The sequence below is a fragment of the Myzus persicae genome, unplaced genomic scaffold, assembly GCF_001856785.1.
Source record: "Myzus persicae strain clone G006 unplaced genomic scaffold, MPER_G0061.0, whole genome shotgun sequence".
Classification (NCBI taxonomy): Eukaryota; Metazoa; Arthropoda; class Insecta; order Hemiptera; family Aphididae; genus Myzus; species Myzus persicae.
Genome location: NW_019100736.1, coordinates 285,074 through 309,816, shown reverse-complemented (window position 1 = coordinate 309,816; position 24,743 = coordinate 285,074). Strand labels below are relative to the sequence as shown.

The window sequence follows — 24,743 nt, the reverse complement described above, 5'->3', positions numbered from 1 at the left end:
TAATCTTATATGAAACATATATTATTATAATTGTGTTTAAATACGTTATTGAATTGCACGCTGTGCAGATGTTAGCTGCTGAAGGTATAGGGTTGCCCTTTGATAATTGAAAAGGACATCGCAGGCAGCCCTACACTTAGTTGTAGTACCTTTTTTTATATAAAAATTTGTCTGTATATGCGTGCGTCTACAGCTGGACGCGTGTTACACACAAATCGCATAGGGTCAAACTAATATATTATTATTTTATTACACACGCGAATATTTCGACGATCGTGTGTTGTATAATATGTAATATCATAAACAGAAAAAAAAATTGGCAGGCTGTGTGAAAAGATTTCGTTAGATTTGTCTCGCGAAGGAATCGCGTGAATGCTATATTATAATAATATGTTTATATTTTGTATACGTCAACGGCGAGCGTGTGTGTGTATGTATGACGTGAATACGGACTTTCGCAAAAACAATATTGCCGTGTATAGTAAAGTTGATCAAATGCGACGGCTTATTCATTTTTCTTCTGGCGTTTCATACTCTATAACGGTTGTAGTATATATTATTTAGGTAATTGTTTGTTATTTTTTGCTTCGCACGCGTATTTTACCACCGTGATTTCGTATTTTAACATAGTATTTTAATAGTATACTATATTAGTGTATTATAATACATGTCTATGTATGAAAATAAATACAACCGGGTGCACTGCGAGGCAAACGTTTGACGTATTTTCAGAATTATTGATTAGTCTATAGACATTTTAATGCTAAATTGCTGAATAGTCGTGATACGGTGTACGTATTTTACCTGTAGACTCTCTCTCTGTATAATATTACATCATATAAATATATTTTTATTTCTATGTAAGTTAATTATACGATGTGCGTAGTCTTTGTCATCTACTTACATTATTATCATTATATTGAAAGCTAGTTGTAAGTGACCGCAACATTTCACCAAATACACGTGTCATCATTTATATTTTAAATCAAAAAAGAAAACGGTTTAATACCACAAACGAGTTTGTCACAAAAATAATATTTCCTTTTTTGTCGAACTTTAAAAAGGTAAGTTTGATAACGGGTATTATTTAACAAAAACCTCAATTATGCATTTCAAAGAACCAAAAACCTAGGCAACATCTAAAAAATCGTAATGTCGTCTCTAAATTGGAGTTTTTCGGGATATTTAATTTAGGAAATCTTTATACAATTTTAAATATTATATTTCAATACCATTTAAAAACAACTCACAGGTCGTTGTGTAACTTACAAACAAATTAATTCTATAACTGCTCTTTTAAGTACTACTGAGACTTTAAAGTTTAGAACCTTATTTTGAACACAAATGATTACAACATTTTTGAGGTCAACTCAAATTGTTATTATACATTGAGTAGTGAGTACCTAAACTAGCTTTATTTATATTTCATGATATTTAAGATTCTAGGTTTATAATTTTTTTTTTTAAACAATAAATTGTAACTTTTTGTTAAAATAATTTTTTTTTTTAAAGTCTTAATTTAACACTATAGATGCCTTCCGAAATGATGTTATCTCCTATGTTCATGATAGATGTAGACGTGTAGCTTATCACTAAAATAGCTGATCTGTGTGAGCGAACTTACCAAAAATTGTGTGTGTGGGACGTCCTCTTAAAGTTCAAGTTAAAAAGTAATTAAAACAAATTATAATTGCTATCGTCAAGACTTTAAGTGGTTTTAATTTTGTTTACACTAGGTTATCGACACTTATCAAGTTCTATCAGAGTCCGAGTTAACGATACAGTCGGCAGTAAACTATACTATAAAACTTATTTAGGTACTATCGCATGTACCTACCTAATATAGGTATTAGGTACCCATCTAAACGACGAGACGACGGTATTATGCCGCAAAGACGAACCAACGTTTAACGAAGTTTTCGGTGAAAACATATTCAAAATAACGACTTCAACTAATCGATTTTAATACAGGTTTTTTTTTATTTTGGAACCGCTATATTATACCGTAATTGCGTTCCTATACATTTCAGCATCTGAGATAAGTATGTACATATATATATATTTATTATATTATACATAATATGTTCGTATGTATATAATAATATGCACATTGTATACACATCATATTATTCTGTACATATATACCTGTATATTATTATATACATGCACGTAATATCATGGTGTATATATATATAAATATATATATATATTATATTATGTACGGTTTTTTTTTACATCGTGACACATAAATTCATATAATGCGGCGCCGCCCTCCATTCGCCATCTCTGAAGATCCTATTAAACATCATCATTATATTACCCACGTTATTACGGGGTACGGGTTTCGGCAAAACATTGATGTTGTCAACGTGTGCGCCGTTTTAACTTATTTAATGACCAATAAATGATTATCTAGACGATTTACGAGTGCTGACACAAAGCGCAGTACCTACCCAAATATAATGAGTGTGATCCTTGCTGCTGAATATGGGTAGGCAATACTATGTGTTAGACTATTTGTTTATAGCGTTATTGTTATTACGACATGCTGTGCGTCGATCGTCCACCTAAGCCGCGTATATAATACGACGTATAGGTAGGTACAGCACTACAGCTTATTGTAATTATAATGGTATAATTTGTACGATAAAAATGTCACATATTTTTATTTTATTGTCATAATAGGCATTTGTCGTTACGACACAGTTGAAATGATTTTGCATTATACTTACATGATATACCTAGCTAATATTTATCATAACATAAAAACGTCACTTTTATATCCTTTTTAATCACTGATTTACCTGTGCTTACGGCGATTTGAATCTTTAAGGGACATTTTGGTACACGTGCAGTACTACCTGTATACTCGAGCGTGTACATATTATGAATATGTGTGCGTGTGTATAATTTCGTTTGAGTTTGCCGACCAAATTATTTTCTTAGTGCAACCTAATAGTTTCTACCCGAAGATGACACACGCTAAGCTGAGTATGCGCTATTGTTCATACGACGAAGCCGGTACAATGATATAACAGTAATAGGTATATGTACTAAGATTTAAAGTAAATCAGTTATAAACTGAAGTTCTATATTTAAACGGGTATGAATGATGCATTTCTTTTAGAAAAGGCTTTAAAATGTGTTCAATAATATCTCGTATTGACTAATAGTACAGTAATATTATACAATATTATATTGTAGTAGGTATCTATAGAATAACTTCCTATTTGTTCGTTCAAGAATAGTAGAATTTAGGAATTTAAAATAAAATAATATATGGAACATCAATTGTATAATCAATTAAATCATTTCAGATGACTAATTCTCCAAAAAAAAGTGTTCCCTTCCCCGTAATCAATAACTTTAAACTACGTACCTATATTATAATAGGAATTTAAGCCAAATTGCACTTACGGTCGTTAGCTAAGTAACTAGAGTGACCATTAAAATATGTCAATACGTTACTGTATCCAACCCTGTTATACTTTAAGCATAAACTTACCTAATCTGCTGCTCAGTATTGAGCCATTATATTATTTTAATTGTGCGCTGCGCTGTGCACATTGTCCTGGCGAAAAAACCAAAAGGCACATTGTTATACTATAAGTGTACGATTTGAACGAAAATAAAAATAAAAAAATAGTAGAAATTATTATAAGGCTTCTATCAATATAAGGGATATATTTAATATTATACTAAGTACTAACATAAATCATAATGCATGTGTAAGTATACGACAGATAAAAAGTATTTTATTTTTGATTTAAAATGTGCCTTATGGAGGTTATGTAGCTATATGATTAAATTGTTTATAAAGCAACTTCTACAATGCAAGCTAACAGATTATCTTTGTTTCATACAATAAATATAAATATTTTCAAATACAATCTAAATGTATAAGTACATTATTATTGATGTTAGAACAACATTTTTTTTCAAATTTAAGATTTTTTTTCACATAAATGAAATTTTTTATGAACACTTGAAGAAAGTAAATTTCATAAAAACCCAATAAATGTGTCGACCCACGACCGTAGTTTTCCCGGAAAAACATAACTTCAAAGAAATGTGATTGCGTTAAGCGGATGCCCGAAACGTTATTTTTTCTGCTCGTTGCGATGATGTTATCAAAAGCAATTAATACGTTTAATGTTTGCGCGTGCGCTGTGCTTATTAAAACAGATATATGTATATATAACATACTATTTTATCATTATGTACTCGTGAAGCGCGACGTATAATGAGTGTACAAGATTTTTAGATAGAGCCAACAGCCAGGTTAACCGAGATTTTCTTGTTCGACACACTGCGCGAGATTATTGCACTCAAGATGTCGGCGTTATCGTCGCGATCGCTGTCTACTTGCGTAGGTACATAATATGTCGTCCGTAAGGTGTAATAGTAGGCGTTGGCGACGTGTGGGTAGTGGTGGCTCGTCGACGAGGCTGCGACATAATATAATACAGTGAACTCAAGACTCATCGTCGTATATATATATTTTTTAAAACTCTTCGCCTTAGCTCAGCGTAAAAAACCACTATTACATTATTCGTAAGAATAAAAATGTAGCCATGGCCTATAGGAGATGAGCTTTAAAAATATATAAACTAAATAATATACCATATATCCAATGTATATATAATTAATACTTGGTGCAGGGTTGAAGCAACACACCGTATTGTTGTTCAATTGTACATGAGTACATAATATATATAAAAAAAATTAGTTGACTTAGGCGGAGGAAGCATACGGCACCCTGTGTTTTTAATTAGTGTAAGAAAATTAATCCTTAACAAAAGTCAAATTGTGTAGAATTTATACCATAATCTGAAATATAAATAATATTATTTTGATATAGAAATTAAACTTATTTAATACAGTAGGTAGATATGTCAAGCTGTTCTGTCAACATTATAATAGTAGGTACCATAATTCAACTAACTTAGTTTCCACGATGAGACAACTAAAAATACTCATTCCTACTACTCCAAATAATTAATTAAAAATAAACAAACAGTGTGATTTTTAGCTATGCTCAGCTATTATATGATTAAATCAGGTGCATTTATTGAAACTTACCTGATATTTGGAAATGTAAACAAAAGACAAATTACCTATAAGATATAACTATATATTTTTCAATCAGTTAGATTTTTTAATACGGTATTTTTAAGGGCAATTGTGTGAAAGTAAAATAATCTGTTTTTCAAACGAGTACATCCTAATTATATATTTGAAGATGGTGATTATTTTTAAGGATAACAGGTAGTCTATTCAATATTCAAATGTATTATACAAATAAGTAATAATGACAAATTTTGAAAAACTTTCTCAAAAAAAATCATACTATTGTGCAAAATATCAAAATGGGTCCGTATACCGCATTTCGGCAGAAAAATTTATCTCATGAATAACTGTCGGCTAAATTATTTAAGACTAAATTGTTTTAGACTGAAATATTTTTAAATCTTATACTGCCGCCCAATATAATTTATTATTCAGCTGAAATGTTTTTCAGTAAAAAAATTTTCGGGTAAAGTACTATTCGATTTAAATATTTGTCGGCTTAAATACTGCCAGAGACATTATTTTCCGATTTTTTATGTCTCCTCACCGAGTGAGTAATCTGTGCATTTTCCAATTTCCATGCTTTCATAAGTGTTGGTACCTAAATTGATACGTCTTAAAAATTGAATTCATCTGTTGATCTCGATCTTCACTCCCCGACATCCATATTATATACCTACCGTTAGTAGAACGAAATAAATGTAACAGACTGTAACAGCTCGATGTGTTATCTACCTATATGATTGATATGATTACGATAACTACAGCTGTTTTGATTTTAAAATTGAAAACCAGAAAAATTAATCGAATAATATTATTGCAGACGGACAACTTTGCAGTTTCTGCAACCTATATCAACGATTTTAATTAATCATAAAAAAAGGATTGCTGTCCTGGTGACTGGATGTTTCATCGCCACAATCTGTGTACGCCAATTTAACAAAATATTATATTATGAGTTCACGTAATTCTCAAACGAATAAAAAAAATTATAACAATAACAGATGCGAATAAAATATGTAGGTACCCGTGGCGCACTCATGTGGTTTAACAAAATCTATCGGTATGACTAGCTTTGAATGTTAGTGCTCGTCGCTCGAGAACGTCTCACCGAGGACCTGGTCTAATGATAAGCAAATAAATATCGATTTATAAATTGCTCATAAAACCCTTAATGGAAAACAATAACATAAATAGATTGATCCAATTATATAAGTTTTAGCCAACACAAATCAATTTTAAATAATTATGGGTATTGAACATTAATTATCAACTTCTATTATTTTTGAGATTGCCCACTTTTTACCTACCTATTTGAATGCGATATAAATATTAATATCGATTTTTGACCTTCGAAAAACGCGTAAATATTTCAAAAATTATCTAAATAATATTATTATTATTATTTGCTCACTCAAAATTTGAGAATAATTTCTCTACAACAGGTGACAGGCCACAGGTATGAGGTACAACAATAAAGTATTTTTGAAACGTATATTATATTATTAGTCATAACATATTATAATTTAATTCAATGAAACAATTTTTCTTTTCAAATAATGTGAAAACTCTCAATAATAGTTGTATAATATTATGTATCATCGCGAATTAAATAACTAGAACTCGTAAGTATCTAACGCCTTCGATTGCATGCATAGGCAACTAAATATTAAAATTTGCGTTTATTTTGTATGTTTATAAATATTACATTTAGTGAGTTTTAGGTATATTTAAGCGACACCTATTTTTCAATTAAGAAGGTATAACCTACTAGGTTGAGTGGCAGACCTCTATGATGTTCATCGGACAGTTTGATGGGATTGATGTTTTGTTAACTCATTATACTTACAAACAATAAAATAATTATCAACCGTTTTTTTTAAAATCTCTTCACTCACAATTTTATCCGAATTCAACAAGTAATACAATATGACGTATAATAATATAATTAGGTATATATAGTGTTTCAATGTCTAACACCGAAGTATCTTTTTAAAGCAATCAAATTATTCAAATCGTGTAGATGTAGATAATTCATTTAATGTAGATTAATTATTTATTTCCATATATTTAGTAGATACTAAGTTAATTTGTTAATACTCCGATTAATATTTGAAATATTTTTTACAAGTTACACGATGTAGGAAAAACTTCATTATAAGTTGTTCAACACATAATGAATAATATTATGTTTATGTGAACTTTTATAGTTTTATATTAATAGATAAATCGTAAAAATGATTGTATAAATTAGGTATTGTAAAAAAACCTTTAGCCTTAAAGTCAAACCAGATCATATTGGTTAATTATTATTTATCTATTATACCACCTACGCCTTATTTGTAATTGTCATCACTCATCATCCTACTGTCCGTTATTATACTGTTAGTTGATTATAACAGTTGTGATTTGTTGAAATATTGTTCTTGGTAGGTAACAAACAAAATGTTCATACCATCTTAAATTTTATTTTATACTTTCAAACTTTACTATTTTGGTTGTTGATGAGAAATGTAGAAGGGTTTTTAAAACATGGACTGTGCGCCACTGGCATTTACTGTAGCTCATCATCGTGTCGGCGATATACCACAAGTAAATGGTCGACATCATAATATTGTGGTTGCATGTTGTTGACGATCTGATGCAGTCGGACTGCCTGCCTAAGTGATTAAGTTGTACGTGAATCGATTTTCATTTGAGATGACTGACTTGCTTTCACAATCAAGGTTTACTATCTTACACTTTTTTACATAGGTATAAAAAAAACACTGGATGTGCAACGACACAAAGCCACAAAGCACTTAAGGATAATTCCTTACACATGTGATCATTGACTTTTTAGACACTCATATTCCAAATAAATCAAGATTAGGTTTATTTACTTTCGCATTAATTGTATTTCAGGCTGAGCTACAACAGAGCATGGCCGAGCTTAGCTAATAGGGGAGAGTGGTCCATGTTGAGACAAAAATCGTATTATTGTACCTAGATATCTCATTAAAGATATTAGATAGGATAGTGTTAGATGATTAGGTACAAATAATGATCCATCTATATAATTATACCTATATCGTACATACAACTAGAAACTTTGAAACTTTGAAACTTTCAATTATAAAACTATACCTACTAATTTTATTTTTCAGACTTTCATGTATTAATGTTATATTTGTATAATGCGTTAGAAGACAGAAGTTAAAAGAAATAGTAGTTAGGTCTAACGGCCTGGATTTGGTTCCCACTCTACCCCTGTTGTGATCTAAATAAATTATTATACTAGAAATGTAATTTAAATGATACTATGATACTGCTTTACAGAAAAAATTATGTTTGCCACCATAGTTTTTATTATAAAGTAGACAGAACATTCAACAAAAAAGACTTGTAAAGCATCTATGAAAATAGACACTGTAGCTACTAGCAAAAGTGACTTTTGTGAAGGTGAGTAAAACACAAAATAAAATATTAATAACTACATACAAAAAATTAAAACATTGAAATACTGAATTTAAAAATAGTAAAATAATCAACTGAAAAACATACAATTAGGTACTATTGATTAGTGTTTTTACTTATTAGTAGTAGGCACATCAAACAATCTTTAATTTACTGAAAAATTGAAATTTTAAATTAAATACTATTAAGTAAGGCTCAGAAGTTGTATGAGCTAAAAAATGCAAAATAAGCATTAATAATGTTAAATATGCAAAATATTATTCTGAATTCCAAAAATAAAATACATCTGATGTTGTTAATAAATTAATAATGTACATAAGAATTATTTGTGACTGGTGGACATTTTGACATTATATTAGTAGTTATTCTTATTAGTAATAACTATTTACATTTAATATGTTAAGTTTATAGAATAAGTACTTAAGTATGATAATATCTCAAATATTCATCATCATAATATTAATACTGCTGAAGCATTATGTTATTTCAATTCATGTATAAACTTTTAAAGAGTGTTTGTATGACGAGATGACAATATCAGATGCATTATGGTTGATAACAGTATTATGACAGATTTAAAGTACAATTTATGTTGATCTACTATAGTAAATAGTGTCATTTTTTAGTGCACATAAATGCATGCTTATTTAGGCGGTTTTAGGGCATGAACTTACTAGCCCAGTTTATCATTATTATTGTTGTAGTTATTTGTTATTTTATTTGAGTTGGTACCTATGACAGTAGGTAACTATAAAATTTGTAATTAATTGAATAACAGAATGGTAATTAGTAATTATTACTGATACATTTGCTTAAAGATATAACAATTTGTGCACTTTTTTTATAATAATAATAAATAATTTAAATATTTTATCATGCTTAATGTTAGATCTATTAAATTATTTTTTTCATCACATTACACTATCATGAATGCTTATTGAGCATGGATTTAATAAAAATTAAACTATTACATTCTGTTCAAATTTAAAAAAGGTAAAGCTTAATAAGTAGGTACTTACATGACACTATGAAAGTTAATTGAAAGACCTATGATAAGATATTATAATAATAAATTTGATTTCATATTCTTTTTTTACCTTAATGTTGTTAAAATCATTACAATCAATGGTCAAATTAATTTTATTTAAATATTAGATGATATAATAATAAGACATTTTTTTGAATTTATTATTGTGCCAAATCTAAACCAATAAGAAGGCCGTATTTACTAATGGGTTTTAATTTATGTGCGGAATGGTAAATGCATACATAAGAATTTCTTTAGCATCAGTAAAACAAAAATATTACCTTGATATATTCAACAGAATAATAAATTACTTTGTTACATACATTTTTACCTATAATTCATTATTTTACAAAACCAAAAAATATCATTAGTGTATAATTACTAATAAGTAACAATAATTTATTTATTATTATTAAAAACCACTTATAACCATTATCCACCATATTATTATATGCTCAAAAATAACAAATTGATGCTAAAATAAATTCTAAATAATTCTGAATACAAAAACAGAATTTTGTTTACTATTGGTAGTCAATTGGGTTCTAAAGTATGATAAATGATAAGAATAACTGAAGTGTTTCTTTCAAAGTGTACCTTCACAGTTCACATGCATCGTCAGTATGGGATTTAAAGGTTCAAGAAAGCAAATTTTTCAAAGGGCCTCTCAAAAATACTTGTTTAAACTTTTTTTTACTTACTTTTGTATATTAAAAAAATCTTAAACATTTGAATGTAATATGTTAGCAATAGTTACAATATATATTATATATACACATAGGTATTTAAATATAATAAATAATATACTCGTATTATATGATTTATTATATATCAATAATTTATTACAATCTGGGTTTTTTCGGTAATTTATCTTCACTTTCATAAACTATCATTTTATTTTTATTTATTTAATAATTGATTTAAATAAATTAAATAAAATACTGGTTGGTTAGGTTAAGTGATCGTCTCCTAGCCACCTGCATAGAAGTAGCTTGACCAAGTCAAGGTAATTTGACTACTATTTCCTATTTAGTATATACTTATATACTACTATACTAGTAACAATTACATAACATACAATATGAAAACTATTAGAGGTCATTTCAATGCAAATTGACACATAACAACATCAATATTTAAGAACTGAAGTTAAAAGAAATAATAAAATGGAAACATAGAATGGTGAATTATGAGGAAAATCAATGATAAGAATCATTTAAAAAGAGTAGTAGGAGATTTAATGTAATGCTAAATTGCAAAAAAAAAATTTTCATCATTTAATTGTTGATAAAATAGTGTAGAAAATTATTCATATTAAATATAATTAATTATATTTATTTCACTTTTAAAATTATAACTTAATTAAGGTATAATTAATACTAATTCTTAATCATGAAATAAATTTTACAAAGGTTTTGAATGATTATTGTAAATATAAAATAATAATAATAAACTTTAAAAATTAAAAATTAAAATTAATTAATTAATTTTAACTTTTTAACATTAACATTAAAATGCACATTTATAATGGAATGGATCTAATGTCCTTAGATCTTTCCAAGTTGCTGGGCATCCTTCACTCTCTATTTTTCCACAAAACTTGCATGGTTGTTTGAATAATACCAAATAACTATTGAGCCAAGTCTGTAAATAAAACAAAAAAATGAACAATTATTTTCATATTTTTAATTAAAACAAAAAAGTTTTCATTTAAAACTACCAAGAATGACCGAACTGAAAGATCTGGCAATGTTGGTGATAAAAAATGTGCCATAGCTATATTAGCATGTTCAGTTATCTTACGAAACACAAAATATCTTGATTCTTGCCAAAACTCCTGTTGTAAATCATTAAGATTAATAGGCTCATCAAATCCTTTTACAACAACCGATTCCATCATAACTCCTTTAAATGATATAATGGCATGTAAAAGTTTACTTAAGGTAACCTAAATGAAAACAATATTTTAATTAATTTTTGATATATTTTACTTTTTGAGAAAAATACTTTCGATAAGACAATATTGCATACATTATATATTATATTGTATATATTTTATCCACCATATTGCATATTACCTATCTAAGTTGTTTTATATATATTATCAATTTAGTAATTAATACTTAATATGGAATAAACCCAATTATTTAGTAATTATACATAAAAATGTAATATGTTTGAAACAGCTAATTTGAAAGTGCTTTAAACAGTTGTCGCTCTTGAATACATTGGAAGTTATACCAAAACTGTAATGGTTTCAATAAAAATTAAAAAAAATTAGTTGTATATTTTTACACTAAATATGATGGATAAAAATCAGATTTTGACCATCATATTTACTAATCAAGTAGGGTTACCTACATATCATTATATCAATTGTAATCAATATCTAAGCGTTGGTATTAGTTTTAAGTTGCCCTCATCATTGTAAATCATTATTGTTATTGATGGTTATATAATGTCAAAAAAAAACTTAATAATATTAAGTTTGTTTGTCAAAAAATAAATAATATTTTTACCCACATAAAAATTTTTTTTAAAGTTAAAATTGGCATTACAACAGAGGATCATTTTTATTTATCTTATCTTCCTTCTAAGGATTTTTTCACTTAAACATATTACATGATGAATAATAGAAAAAATTGGTTTTACATATTTTTATAAAAGTTACAATGTTTTTTTTTTTGGAGTTACTTCCATAGAAAAGAGAGCAACAATCACTAAGACTAAATTAAAAAACTTAGAAAAAACAAAAATTAGTAGAAGTACAAAGCTTTTTCCCATAATATTATCAACAGTTAAAATGAAAATAAATAATATATTATATTTTTGTGTTTTACTTAAATTGTGAAGTAGAAAATAAATATTAAAACAATATTACCAATAGAACAACAGTCGATGCAGAGCGCCTTGATATTTTAATACTCATTTCAGGAAACATCCGACTAATATTAATCAATAAAACATCAACAGCTCTAAAAATAATTATTAGACACCTCATTAAATTAAACATTAATTTTTATAAATCATTAGAATGTATCTAGATATTTACTGTGATGATATATTATGTGATATATTATGCAAACTTGACTGTTGTTGTTTCTTCTTACTCAAACTGGAATTTGAATACAATTTTTTTGATGAATTTTGTCTTAAAATTTGTACAGCGTTTGAACTAGATTCATGTACCTAAAATCATATAACTTTATTAGTTAAAAACAAAATAATGTATATTTAATTATAATCAAAATATAATTAACTATGATTTATAATACATTATCAAGCCATTTATGAGAAGACAGAAGTGCAGGATACAATGCTTGTCGATCGGGTGTACTTTCTTGCGTTAAGAATGATGTGTTTTGCAATGACATAGCACCTGGAGGATTAGATAAAGACCCAACAACTTGCTGAAGATCCCTAAAAATTAAAATTTACACTCAGTCATAAAATTTAGGAAAGTTTAATTTTATCAATTATTTATACATTAAAATGTACTATAAATCAAACTAAACCTCATACGAATTCCAATTTTTCCAATCATTTCATTCAGAGTATACAAGTAACGGTTTTGATTTGAGCCTGTTTGTGAACCATCATCTTTTACTCCTTCACAAATATCAATGAAAAACTGTGTTAGCTCCAATCTTAATGTCTGGACGGTATTTAAAGCCAATTGCAAATGATTCAACTCCATATTTTTATTTGCGTGTATATCAAAGAAGTAGATGTAAAAAAAATGAATATTGTAAATAGTTTCTTTTGTTCAATACAACTGTTTTTAATAAGGTAAAGAAAACTGCACAAGATACACCGAATTGGTTATTAAAAATGATTAAATCAGTACTTTTTTGACGAGTTGATAATAGTATCCAGGTACGATGTAGGTTTGCCAACCGGCTTACCATCAGTACGATAGCGCTCCGGGCGTTATTCTGTCTTCACATTTACTATGGACGATGACAATACAACAGGAATGCGTGTCCATTTTATCATGTGTGATGTACAATTTCTTTGAAGGTTTATATACAATCAAGATGCCAACAACACCGAGATATGGCCCACAACCAGTGTCGCCAAACTTAATGAACGATGTATTGTGTATTACTTAATACGATTGTACATATGAGTAGGTACAAAATCATGGGTCTTATGGCTTATTCTAAAATCTAAGCCCAAAAATAATACATTTTTTAAGCAAAACCAAAATGTTGTTTAAATATTATTTATGGAGTTGGAAGGAATTCAAATGTATTAGTATTATTTAGGTTAAAGGAAGTCGCCATAATATTCCAAAAGGGCAAAAGCGGATATAAGTAGACTCTATCGGCCAAGAGACCTGAACTGCGCGGAGGACGAAAACTCGTCGATCTCCACCACTTTCACTCTTGAGGCGACCGCCAGCTGCTCAGAATTCGGGCCCTGTTTTTTTGTATTATGACTTCAATTCATATGTTCTAGAGCGTTTCGTGTTATTTTTTAAATAATTAATTTAAAAAATATGTTATATGTACTTTATAGTAGAATATTACTATATTATTATCATTGATATAAATATATAATACGTAGCATATTATGATAACTGCTGACACGTTTATTTGAACTCACTACGTAGTACGTTAGTACGTATACAAAATAGTTGTATTCGTAGAAAGGGGATATTGAAGGGAGGGTTCGTATTCCCGTGAGTCGTATGCGCGAAACGGTTCTGGTATCTTGGAGAACAGAGTATAATATAATAAACACTGATTCTGGTGTAAAATTTTCCTCCATAATATTCCGTAACCTTTATCATAACCTTCAGTACTTCTTTATCTATGACGTTATTATCATAACCTTCCCGTAAATTAATTTAATGTTTGAGTATTTTGCAGTCAGCAACGTCAAACAGGTAACCACGAGTAACTATTAAATTTGTTATAATTTGTAGGGTTCATTTAATTCCATTAAATTTCAAGAGGCGCAAAACTTTTATTGGTCCAATAACCGTAAAGAAAAATTAAGTCATATTTAAAACTAATCACTTTGATCGGGTGTACTATAGGTATCTTTTTATATTTGATAACAATTAACATAAACAAATATTGAAATATCAAAATCTGTATATTTTAAACTCTGTATGTTGTGTATCTGTACATAGTATATAATACATATAAAAAAATATAATATTAGTAAGAAATGAATTAGTGATAGCAATTTTTTAAAATAAGTTAGTAAAAAATTCGAGAAATCAATGAAATATATTTTATTTCAATAGGTAGGTATAAAGTTCAGTGTCTGCAGGTGCAAAAGTATATTTTTGCACCTGCTATATTATAATACCAGGTGCTGTAAGTGCATCGCCGTGCAACCCCGTAATTATGCCACTGTACTAGGGTTACTATATTGTTTCTATTTACTATTAGACTCAAATAATACAATTAATTGCCTACTAACAATTAATAAATTAAAATTTTTTTCACGTATTGTAATAAATTAAATACCACAAGTAGTGGTTTAGTATATAACATAACAGACAAACGGTCTTGATGTTGAGTATATACTATTATATTGAATTTACTAAACTACGTTTGCTCAAGGAAAATAGAACACCATCATTAAAAAAATGACTTCAAACCATAAAAATGTCTCAAAAACGCCGAACAAATGTTCAAAAACCTTAAAAAAAAGTTAAAAAAGTTAAAAAAAATACTAATCAAAAGTTTCAATTTTCAATTCAATGATGAATAAACTAAATTTTTTGCTTGTAAGTCAATGTCTAAGAAAATTAAAAAAAAATTTGTATTTTAATCCACTCCCCAGTTATGAATAATAATTTCTTATAATGCATTGATGCCAAAGGAGGTGGACAATCAGCCAAACCAAAATCTAAAAATCTAATTATTATTATATAAATAATTATTAGCAATTTTTCACAAAATTTATAATTTTTATTTATACTGATTGTATAATAAATATTTAATAACAAATTATTTTTGAGCAGCGACCTAACCAGGAAAGCTCCTGGTGTTTCGCTGACCCAGTCCGCATCTACCTGAAAAGCACTCTTTTTGCTTAAAACACTCATTATTTAAAAACAACTTATTATGTTCTTTTGTTTAAATTATAATTTAATAACTAATAAGTAATAATTAATAGATAAAGCCCAGACTTCATGCAAAAATTGTTGTTAAATATGCATACAATATTAATGCACTCAAAAATTCAAAAAGATATAATACAATCTCTTCATTGTGTTAAAAAGAAACTAAATGTCTTACAAAAATTATGATATATGATGTGATAAAAATACAATTTAAATATCAGTTACTTCTGTTTACAAAATATGTGTACAAGTTATATCTACTGTTTAATTAAATAAATGCAAAATTAATAACGGAAAATGTAATTTTAATTTTGGAACTAGTACCCATCAACATGAATTAACAAAATATGGTTTTATTTTTTCAATTTGAAAATGTATGCAATCATCACGGAGCTTACATTTATATTTTTAAAATACATTTTGTGAATCAGAAAATAAATAAAAACTATTTATAAAAAATGCAACTTTTATGCTATTATATAGAAATATGTTATTCTGTTGTTATTTCTACTTATTATTTATCTATACTTTTGTTTATTTTTTTTCTATTTAATGTGGAAAGACTTATATGGGTATATTCATATCTTGGTAGTAGATTTTTATTTTAGAACTACATTTCTAGCCCAGTTTTCATATTTATGATTAAACAGGTATGCATCACATGGGCACCTTAATTTAATTTTATAAGTTCTGTAGATTATCTCAAGTTATAAAAAAGAGAAAAATGTTTTATCTATTTATGTTTGAGTGTAAATTGAGGATTTTATTCACTATAACTTGTTCATTACAATTCAATGCACATTTTTAACATAAAAGTATCTTTTAATAAAACACGTTTTTGATACTTATTACTAGTATAAATTGTATAATGATGCAAAATGCAATTATAATAGGTTTGTAGGTGATTTCCTAATGTTTTTGAAATAATAATAATAATATTTCAAACTACTTAAGGCTTATATTATTATATTATAGTTAGTCATATATTGCTTTTATTGTTTCCATTTGCACAAATAGTGTTTAAGATGGGAGAGGCTGAATGCTGATGACTGAAGCATTATATTTTTTATTTTTTACATTGTCATATTGAATAAGATTAAAAAAAAATTAGACAATGTTAAGGAATTGAGGAGCGGAGGCATTGAAGTTATTTAGGGGGCTAAACCCTTAAGGTCCCTATCTTTGTGTACCCATAATTATTTCTAATAATGCTTTTAAATAGATGGAAGTATTTATAATTATTTGTCTTAACTAAGTAAGTGTCATACTTATTAGCACAAAGGTTTTTCAGATTTTGTTTTCAAAAAATATAAAATGGATTAAGGATGGAAAGTACATAGCGGATTACAATTATTTTTTATCGCCTCAATGGCGTAGGTTAAGATATTTTAATATTTTTATGTCACATTTAATTGCTGTGGGAGACGGTGCCACAGTTTATTTTCAAGTAAGTGTTTTGCATTACAACCTCTAGAAAGTACATCATCGGGAATGTCCCTGGACTTGAAATGTGCCCAATCTGTTATTGTGGACAATTGTTGCAGTTCACCGACTCTATGCTCTACAAAGGTTTTCCATTTGGACTCTGGTGAACTTATCCACGCCAAACTATTGTAGAGTTGGGCCAGATATAGCGTCGGATACAATTAACGTGAAAATTAGGCAGTATTTTATTTACCAAGCATACAAGTAAAACTGTTGCACATAATTTTAGTTTGGCTAAAGAAATTACCTTTAGTGAGGCTACTAGTGATTTGTCGTCTATCAAGCGAGTAATGTGATTGCCGTGGATACTCTTCTGTCGATTGTTAATAAATTACCGCAATTTATAATTTTGTATAACTCGCAAAACTGTGTATTTGTATATGGTGTGGTTTGTCGACTCACACTACGAACCGTGGTATACGTATTTGTTCTATTTCAGTTAACTTTTCGTAATACGCATTCCATGCATTGTGTAACGGCGGTGGTAGTTTTAAGCACCAGCCGATTTTATTTGTCTATAATTGTTGCATAACAATTTTCACCTCGACTTCAACTGGTACTATATTAATGACAGCGGATCATATACTGTTGCGATTGCAGATAATGCAGGGAGTTCTCAATGACGTTGCTATTGTTCACGTTATCGAATATAAAGGTATCGTTATCAGGAACTCAACTCAAGCCTAGTGTTTAAACAGCGCTACTGTCTAAATTGAGCACCTTGACCTCATTTGGGATTACGTTTAATTATCGTTTGACACCCATTTCCGTAAATAAAATTCAGCCGAGTTTGTAATCACCACTATTGCGTTATGTAATTTAACGGCTGCTTTGAGTGTAAGTACACCGCCGAGCATAGGTGGAAATCGAGGGGGGGGGGCTAGAGGGGACTAAGTCCCTCCAGAAGTTTAAAGTACAGATCTCAGCCCCGGCCCTCCCCGGCCATCAAAATTTCAATGTGAATAAATTTACAATAATTAGTATAATTGAAAAATGTATTTTTAAAATTTGGATTACAAAATAAATTATAAAAATATATTATATTCTATTCTACTTCTACTTCAAAAGTTTGAAATTTGTTTTTTGATTTGTTTATAGTAATATTGCCTGATACCAGTATCGTATGTTCGGTATTAGGCACGTACTATTATATATTTGTATGGCTCTTGTGACTACCCAACCAAAGGCAGTTTTCTGGTAAATAGGTCCATTTGCCAATTTGTCTGGGAACAGCTCTGTAACCCAACTGATGATATGAACTAGTTTTGTATGTTTTTCTGGGTCTCTTTGCAACCATTTAGTCAACCTTCACTTCAAAGCGTTTGCCCGGTCCGTAAAAGTTCGCCAGCACCCGTAGCGGTGTGTGAGAGGCCAGAGGCCACCACAGTCGTCCAGTTCTATCTTTCACCGGCAAGCTGCTCATCATTCAACTGCCTTAGACCTAAGTTAATTTTAAGAATTATCACCCCTGTAAGTGCACTCTCTACGATCATTGCACCAGACCGATGGGGTCGTAGAGAAAATCCCCCCCCCCTTGTACTTAAACTGCATCTTCCTGCTCCTATGTAACAGATGTTGTGACAGAATTTGCCAACTCTTCGTTGGTCAGTCGCGTTGGTTAGATTGCCTACCCAAACACTAGTAGGCGTTAAATAGCACTCCGTGCATATAATTACTAGTTTTGGTTCCACCGAGTGTTATTTTTTCGATCAGCCCTCTGTGTCGGGTACATACACTACCCATTAATCATAGTTTAAGGAACGATACTTATAGTATAGTATTAATTATTAAATAATCGTCCTGTCACTGTGTTTCTCATCATATATTATGTTATAGTAAAACAATAAATAAGAACTGTATTACTAGTAATATTAACATAGACTATGGAATATTTAACTTAATGTTATTACATACTACGTAGCAATTATTGTAATACTAAATAATAATGACAGTTATTGTCAGCCGTCTAGTTTAGCTACTAGTAGCTATATTTAATAAAAAAAATAACAAAATAATTAGGTACAATATGATCACGATAAAAATTATGAAATATTTAAATATGGGTGTTTTATTTCAATCCTTATGGGTACTTTTGTTGCAAATAATACCAATAAGTAATAACGCTTTAGTGCACTATTTTTGATTTATTAAACTACCAAATGTTGATTGAAATTTCATAATAGTTGAATATTAATTATAATCATAGGTAGCTAACATGTTTTATGACATAATACATTTATATTGCTGTAAGACAACACATTTGAGTGTGTGTGATATAATCTTGGTAATATGTTATAATATTTATTAAATTTATTTACTTAAAGATGAAAAAGTCAAAGAACTATACGGTTACAAGATTGTTCAGATATTGCTACTACTAAAGTGTGTATAACACAACAAAATGACAACAATATGTCCTGATAAGGATGTAGGATAGGTATTACATCGTCTCTTCTTTGCAATGTTGTTCGACGACATTTTTCATTAATTACATTGACTTTGACTATCGTTCAATAATTATATTGAAACTATGTAGGTACCTACTATTTTAATAATACATATATTTTTTAATATACTGCTGAATTATGAAGACATTTTGTTGTTTCAGCATTCGACAAGTTTCGAGGATGATTGTCGATTATTATAAAAATACCAATTTATTGATTGTCGAGACTATCGAAACGTTCGATTGCAGGTAAGTATACACAGACTATCGATTGTGACTCATTACTACTGATTCGGGTGCTTACGGTTCTTGTTATATAAACTCCAATATCTTTACTTCGTAGTGATTTTAACGTTAACCACAAGTTATCATTGCATCACTTCTGGTCGACATCCCTGCCACATACAAATTGAGTGTATGCAGCACGAAGTGTCGATATTTAGAACTAATTTTATATCTAAATACCTATAGTCGGTTCAATGTGATACTGTAGATTGGAGCGCTACTGGTTATATTACTAGTCAGTTCATGGTAGATGTGGTAAGAAGGGACAAAATATTGTCTCGGTGACTCTGGCGACAGCGATTTAAATTTCACACCGATTTTTTTATGGTGACTGGTCACCACCACTCATTTTACATTATACCATATTTACCTAAAGGATTAAGTTACCCGTGTCACCAAATAGGTTATGGAATATTATACTTTACAACTACTTAGTGATATTTGATAGTGACTTGATAGTGACAGAGTGACCAGTGCGGCCACCCAATACATATTTTTCTTACGAAGTGTGTCACCATTGTCACCATGAAGCACAAATTGTGTCGCAGTGACAAGTAGTGACACACTTGCCACGGTGACAAAGTAAAGTTGACGTGATTTGATATTTTACACATCCCTAGTTCATGGCCGTCTTGTGACAACCAGTATTTCTTAAATCGTGGTACACAGTCCGTGATTGTATTTCATAAAACCACAGCCATATTGACAATATATTCAATTTTTTTTTTGTAATTAATTTACATACTATTGCTGCTTATCATTGACAGGTACCTGTGATGCAACAAAAATCTGAGCACGATTCAAGTGGATTCCGTATGTAAGTCGTAGAGTGTTCTCCATACTAGTATACTGTCGGTTTTAATGTTTAGTTATCATTATCATTATCGTTATTATTATTATTACTATACTGTTTGTTATAGTAACTGGATCGATCTAATCGACAACGATACAGGAGTAGTAGTGTGGCATACAAATGAAAATTAGTAAGATCGTTTTAGAATATTTCCCGTAGAAAATCAAGTTGCTCAGTGGTGTAGCTTGGGGTATTCAGTTGGCTCTGATTTGGTATAAATTGTATTTAATAAAATGCAAAGTATAATCCATTTTATTTTTGAACATAGTTTTGTAGAAACATTTTGCACATCATACATTTTTTGTAAAGTTGAATACGAGTATGGGAATGGGATATAGTAACAACGACCTAGTAAAAGATAACAGATATCAAATTTTAATTTACTTTCTTTAGCCCCCTAAACCTCTAATTGAAAATCCTGGGTACGCCACTGAAATTGGTGGTTAGATTTTAAAATTTTATGTACCTATATATGTACAATGTTCATACTATTTATATATGAATAATACATATCTATATATTATTATTGTGTTAGTGCCCTGCCCGATATAGAACATGAGGCCATCATACCTAGACAAATACTGGATTGCAGAGCTGTGACCAGAACCACGAATTTCTCTTTTATGCATCGAATAAATCATTTTAAGGCGAAACACAAGGAATTTTTACAGGTACCAACTAACATACAACTCATTTTTACAACATAAGCTAAATGTATTAGCTCTAAAGTTCTTTTCTAAAATAATTTTAAATTAAAAAAAATACATACAGGGTGATTGCATTGAAGAGTTTGAATATGAATTTGGTACTGTTTTTGCCGGATTGGTTGTAAACTGGGAAACGACTTTTGAACGAAGACAAGAAATTACATCGTCATTTGCAAATGTTATAAGGTACCTATACTCTGTTCAGTTAGAGAACACCCCGATTCTGTGAGTCCTGTGGCCTGCAAAACTGGTGAGGCTAGACATTTCAAATGAGTCCTTAGACCCCCCCCCCTTCACAGATACGGCCTAGAGTAGAAGAGCTGATTTTCGTTGGTCTGAGGCATGTCTCTCGTTGAATAGACAATACCTAAACCTTTTTTAATTAAATTAAAATTAAATGTCTTCTTACTTCAATAACATTTATATTTTTTATGATAAAGTTTAAAAAGGTATGAAGAAGTGGTCATTGGATATGACTCACACGACTAAACTTACCTAATTTCTTTTGAGATTTTCCAAAAATGTATTATCTTACTCCCAGTTAAAAAAATTCTTAAATTTTACTATTATTTTTAAAATTGATATTATCATCAATGGTAATCAGTCATTAGTTACTATTTTATTGAAAAACATTTTAAATCTTCCACAATATTTTTATATACTTAATTGTAATATTATGTTGTACACCAAACTATCTTTTAAGAATATATGATTTTTTTTCTAGTGGTGATTTGAGGATAGAAACAAATTTTTTTGATGGTGATAAATTGATAACAACATCAAATGTCATAATGTTTTTTGAATGAACATTATGGTATTCAATTCAGTTGAAGATTGACAATTTCACTCAGTACCTATAAATTTTTGTTTTTAAAATCAAATTATTTTATAACATTTTTTTGTTTAATTATTGTGAATAATAATTTAATATTAAAATAGTTCAAATAAATAGATTTGATAAATTTATATTATTATAAATTTCACAATTTTTGTTTTAGAAATATATCATTTTTCAAAGACATACTTTAAATTGTTCTACATAATATCAGATGTAATCTTAGAGGCTAACACAAGTCTGAACAAGATATTGCTAAACGGCAAGAATTCAGGTGTTGCCTGACTGCTGCCAATCAAAAGCTAATCACCAAAGGGCAACGGCGTTAAATCTTGTGTATATCTTAAATACAGAAGTGAATTGTTAAATTGCACATTAAAATTTTTATATTAGTAATCCGTATGAAAAATTTGATGAGTGATCACAATGTCATAACTTCTTTCTGGGCAATTTTCGATACATATTTACTGCCATTAATCATTATCAATAATGAATTCAAATGTTCTATCTTTGTGGTTAATCATACCCAGTTTTTTTTTTTAATCATTGAATTGTTATTATATTAATTAATTTAACAAATCTATGACCCTATTGTAGATACAAATTGTTGCATAGTTTGAAAATCTTTGTATGTTTGTTTTATCAATTAAATTCAAAACTATCCTTTAAATATTAACTACCTACTAACCTAACTCTTATGTAACCTACATATTACATACATTGAGGTATAAGATGAAGCAAACAAAAAATAGTTGGTATTAAATGTAAAAAAAAAGTTAGTACATGATATAAAACAATTTGGTATTAGGCTATTAGGATATCATTCCTACCTAATATGGCAACACAAGATTAAACATAATTTTTTCCAAATTTTTCAATAAGTAAAAATAAGCATATCCATTTCAGTTAAATGTAAAAAAACAGAATTGAACAATTTATTAGGTAGGTATATATTATTTGTCTAACATTTAGGTATTAGAATATACACAATCAGTAATCATAATTATGTGATTTAATATGTGATTTAAGATATATTGGCAATGAATGCTTGAAGGGAGTAGCTACCCAGCAGAAACACTAGATTGGTCTATTTGTACTTTTACAACTTATAGCTTTTTAGGTTAGCTAAAATGACACTCCTCAGTCCTCACTCTTTGTACTAGGTATGTTTTACTTTTTAATCAAACTCTTAATTTACATAAAGTTCCTACATTCAATTTATTTCACTCTCAAAGGATTTAAGTTGTATTACTGTAGAAAAAAAAATGATTTGAAAAATAAAATAATATGAAAAACCGCAAGTAAATTTTGTGTAGGATTCCAAATAAACCGTCTGAATAGGTGGAAGGTGACTTGTGACACTAGTACACTACTAAAGAAAAGTGATTCTCTCAAACACATTTTTTTGAAAAAACCAAAAAAATATCCTACTGACAAATAATCAAGTTATTATAATTATACCTCTCCAAGACCTGGTCTCATGAAATAATTAGCCCCATGTGCACTAATTATTTTCAACTAAACCTACAAAATACTGAATACTATTATACATGTTTAAATAAAAAGCAAGTTAGTGGGTGTTTTTCTACTATACAATAGGTTACAAATGGGTCATTGTAATGGATATAGTGTTACATTTGAATTTAATGATACATAATCAATAATTATTGTGTACGAAGAATGATTCTGAGCGAAGATAATAATACTAATAATAATAATAATAATACTTGGTAATTAGGTATATTTGATGACGTTATTGAGATTAAAGTAATTCATTTGACTACTAAGCATTAGTACTCTGGTAGGTTAAATTCATTTTTACCAAAAAAATTACATTTGAAAACGCATTGTGTGTATAAAATGTAATATGTAATCAAAAGTTTCAAGTAGGTAGTAAGTACCCGCAAATAATAAAACTTAAACTTCGTCCAAATTTGAACATAAAATAACTATAAAAAAACTGTGTTTATATAACTTTTAGATTTTTTGGTTACAGAATTCACTTCTTGTGTACAACTTTGTTTTACATTTTTGATCCTTAGCTATCCTTAACATTTCATAAATGTTCAACTACAAAATAATTTGTACATTTTCAATTCAATCAATTTTGCCCAAATTTGAACTTTAAATGCTTATAAAATAAAATCGCATATAGGTACGTATTTTTAATATTTTTCAACTAATATCGTAACAATATATCAGGAGCCTTGGATGATATTTTCAAGCATTTTGACCCAGCAAATACAATTTTATTGACATTCAGAGAAAAAAAAATAAGAAAATTGAAAATTGAAAACGCCTGTACACAGCTCAAAATTAGTCAAAATATTTTGACAAGTATATGTGTAGATAAAATAAACAGAAGGTGTAAATATTTTGACAAGTATATATTATACTTAAAATAAATACAAAATATACATTTAAAGTATATGCAGTAATTTGTTTTTGAATTACAACAAAATAAGAAAGTTGCTATATGAAAAATCGAGTAGAT

At 28.7% G+C, this 24,743-nt stretch overlaps 2 protein-coding genes across 2 annotated transcripts; one reads left to right on the top strand and one right to left on the bottom strand.

The window, feature by feature from the left end:
* Window positions 1-11,062: 11,062 nt before the first annotated feature.
* LOC111042731 (mediator of RNA polymerase II transcription subunit 27-like) lies at window positions 11,063-13,350 on the bottom strand. Its single transcript, XM_022327429.1, has 6 exons — window positions 13,069-13,350; window positions 12,829-12,973; window positions 12,606-12,742; window positions 12,435-12,528; window positions 11,274-11,501; window positions 11,063-11,197 (listed from the first exon to the last, which is right to left on the bottom strand). Exons 1-6 carry the CDS (start codon window positions 13,248-13,250, stop codon window positions 11,063-11,065), a joined length of 921 nt encoding a protein of 306 aa, XP_022183121.1. The 5' UTR covers window positions 13,251-13,350.
* Window positions 13,351-20,630: 7,280 nt separating this feature from the next.
* Window positions 20,631-22,220, top strand: LOC111042726 (retinal rod rhodopsin-sensitive cGMP 3',5'-cyclic phosphodiesterase subunit delta-like). The gene is made up of 5 exons (XM_022327425.1): window positions 20,631-20,671; window positions 20,775-20,837; window positions 21,243-21,378; window positions 21,479-21,600; window positions 22,139-22,220. The coding sequence occupies exons 1-5, from the start codon at window positions 20,631-20,633 to the stop codon at window positions 22,218-22,220; spliced, it is 444 nt and encodes a 147-aa protein (XP_022183117.1).
* Window positions 22,221-24,743: the final 2,523 nt, after the last annotated feature.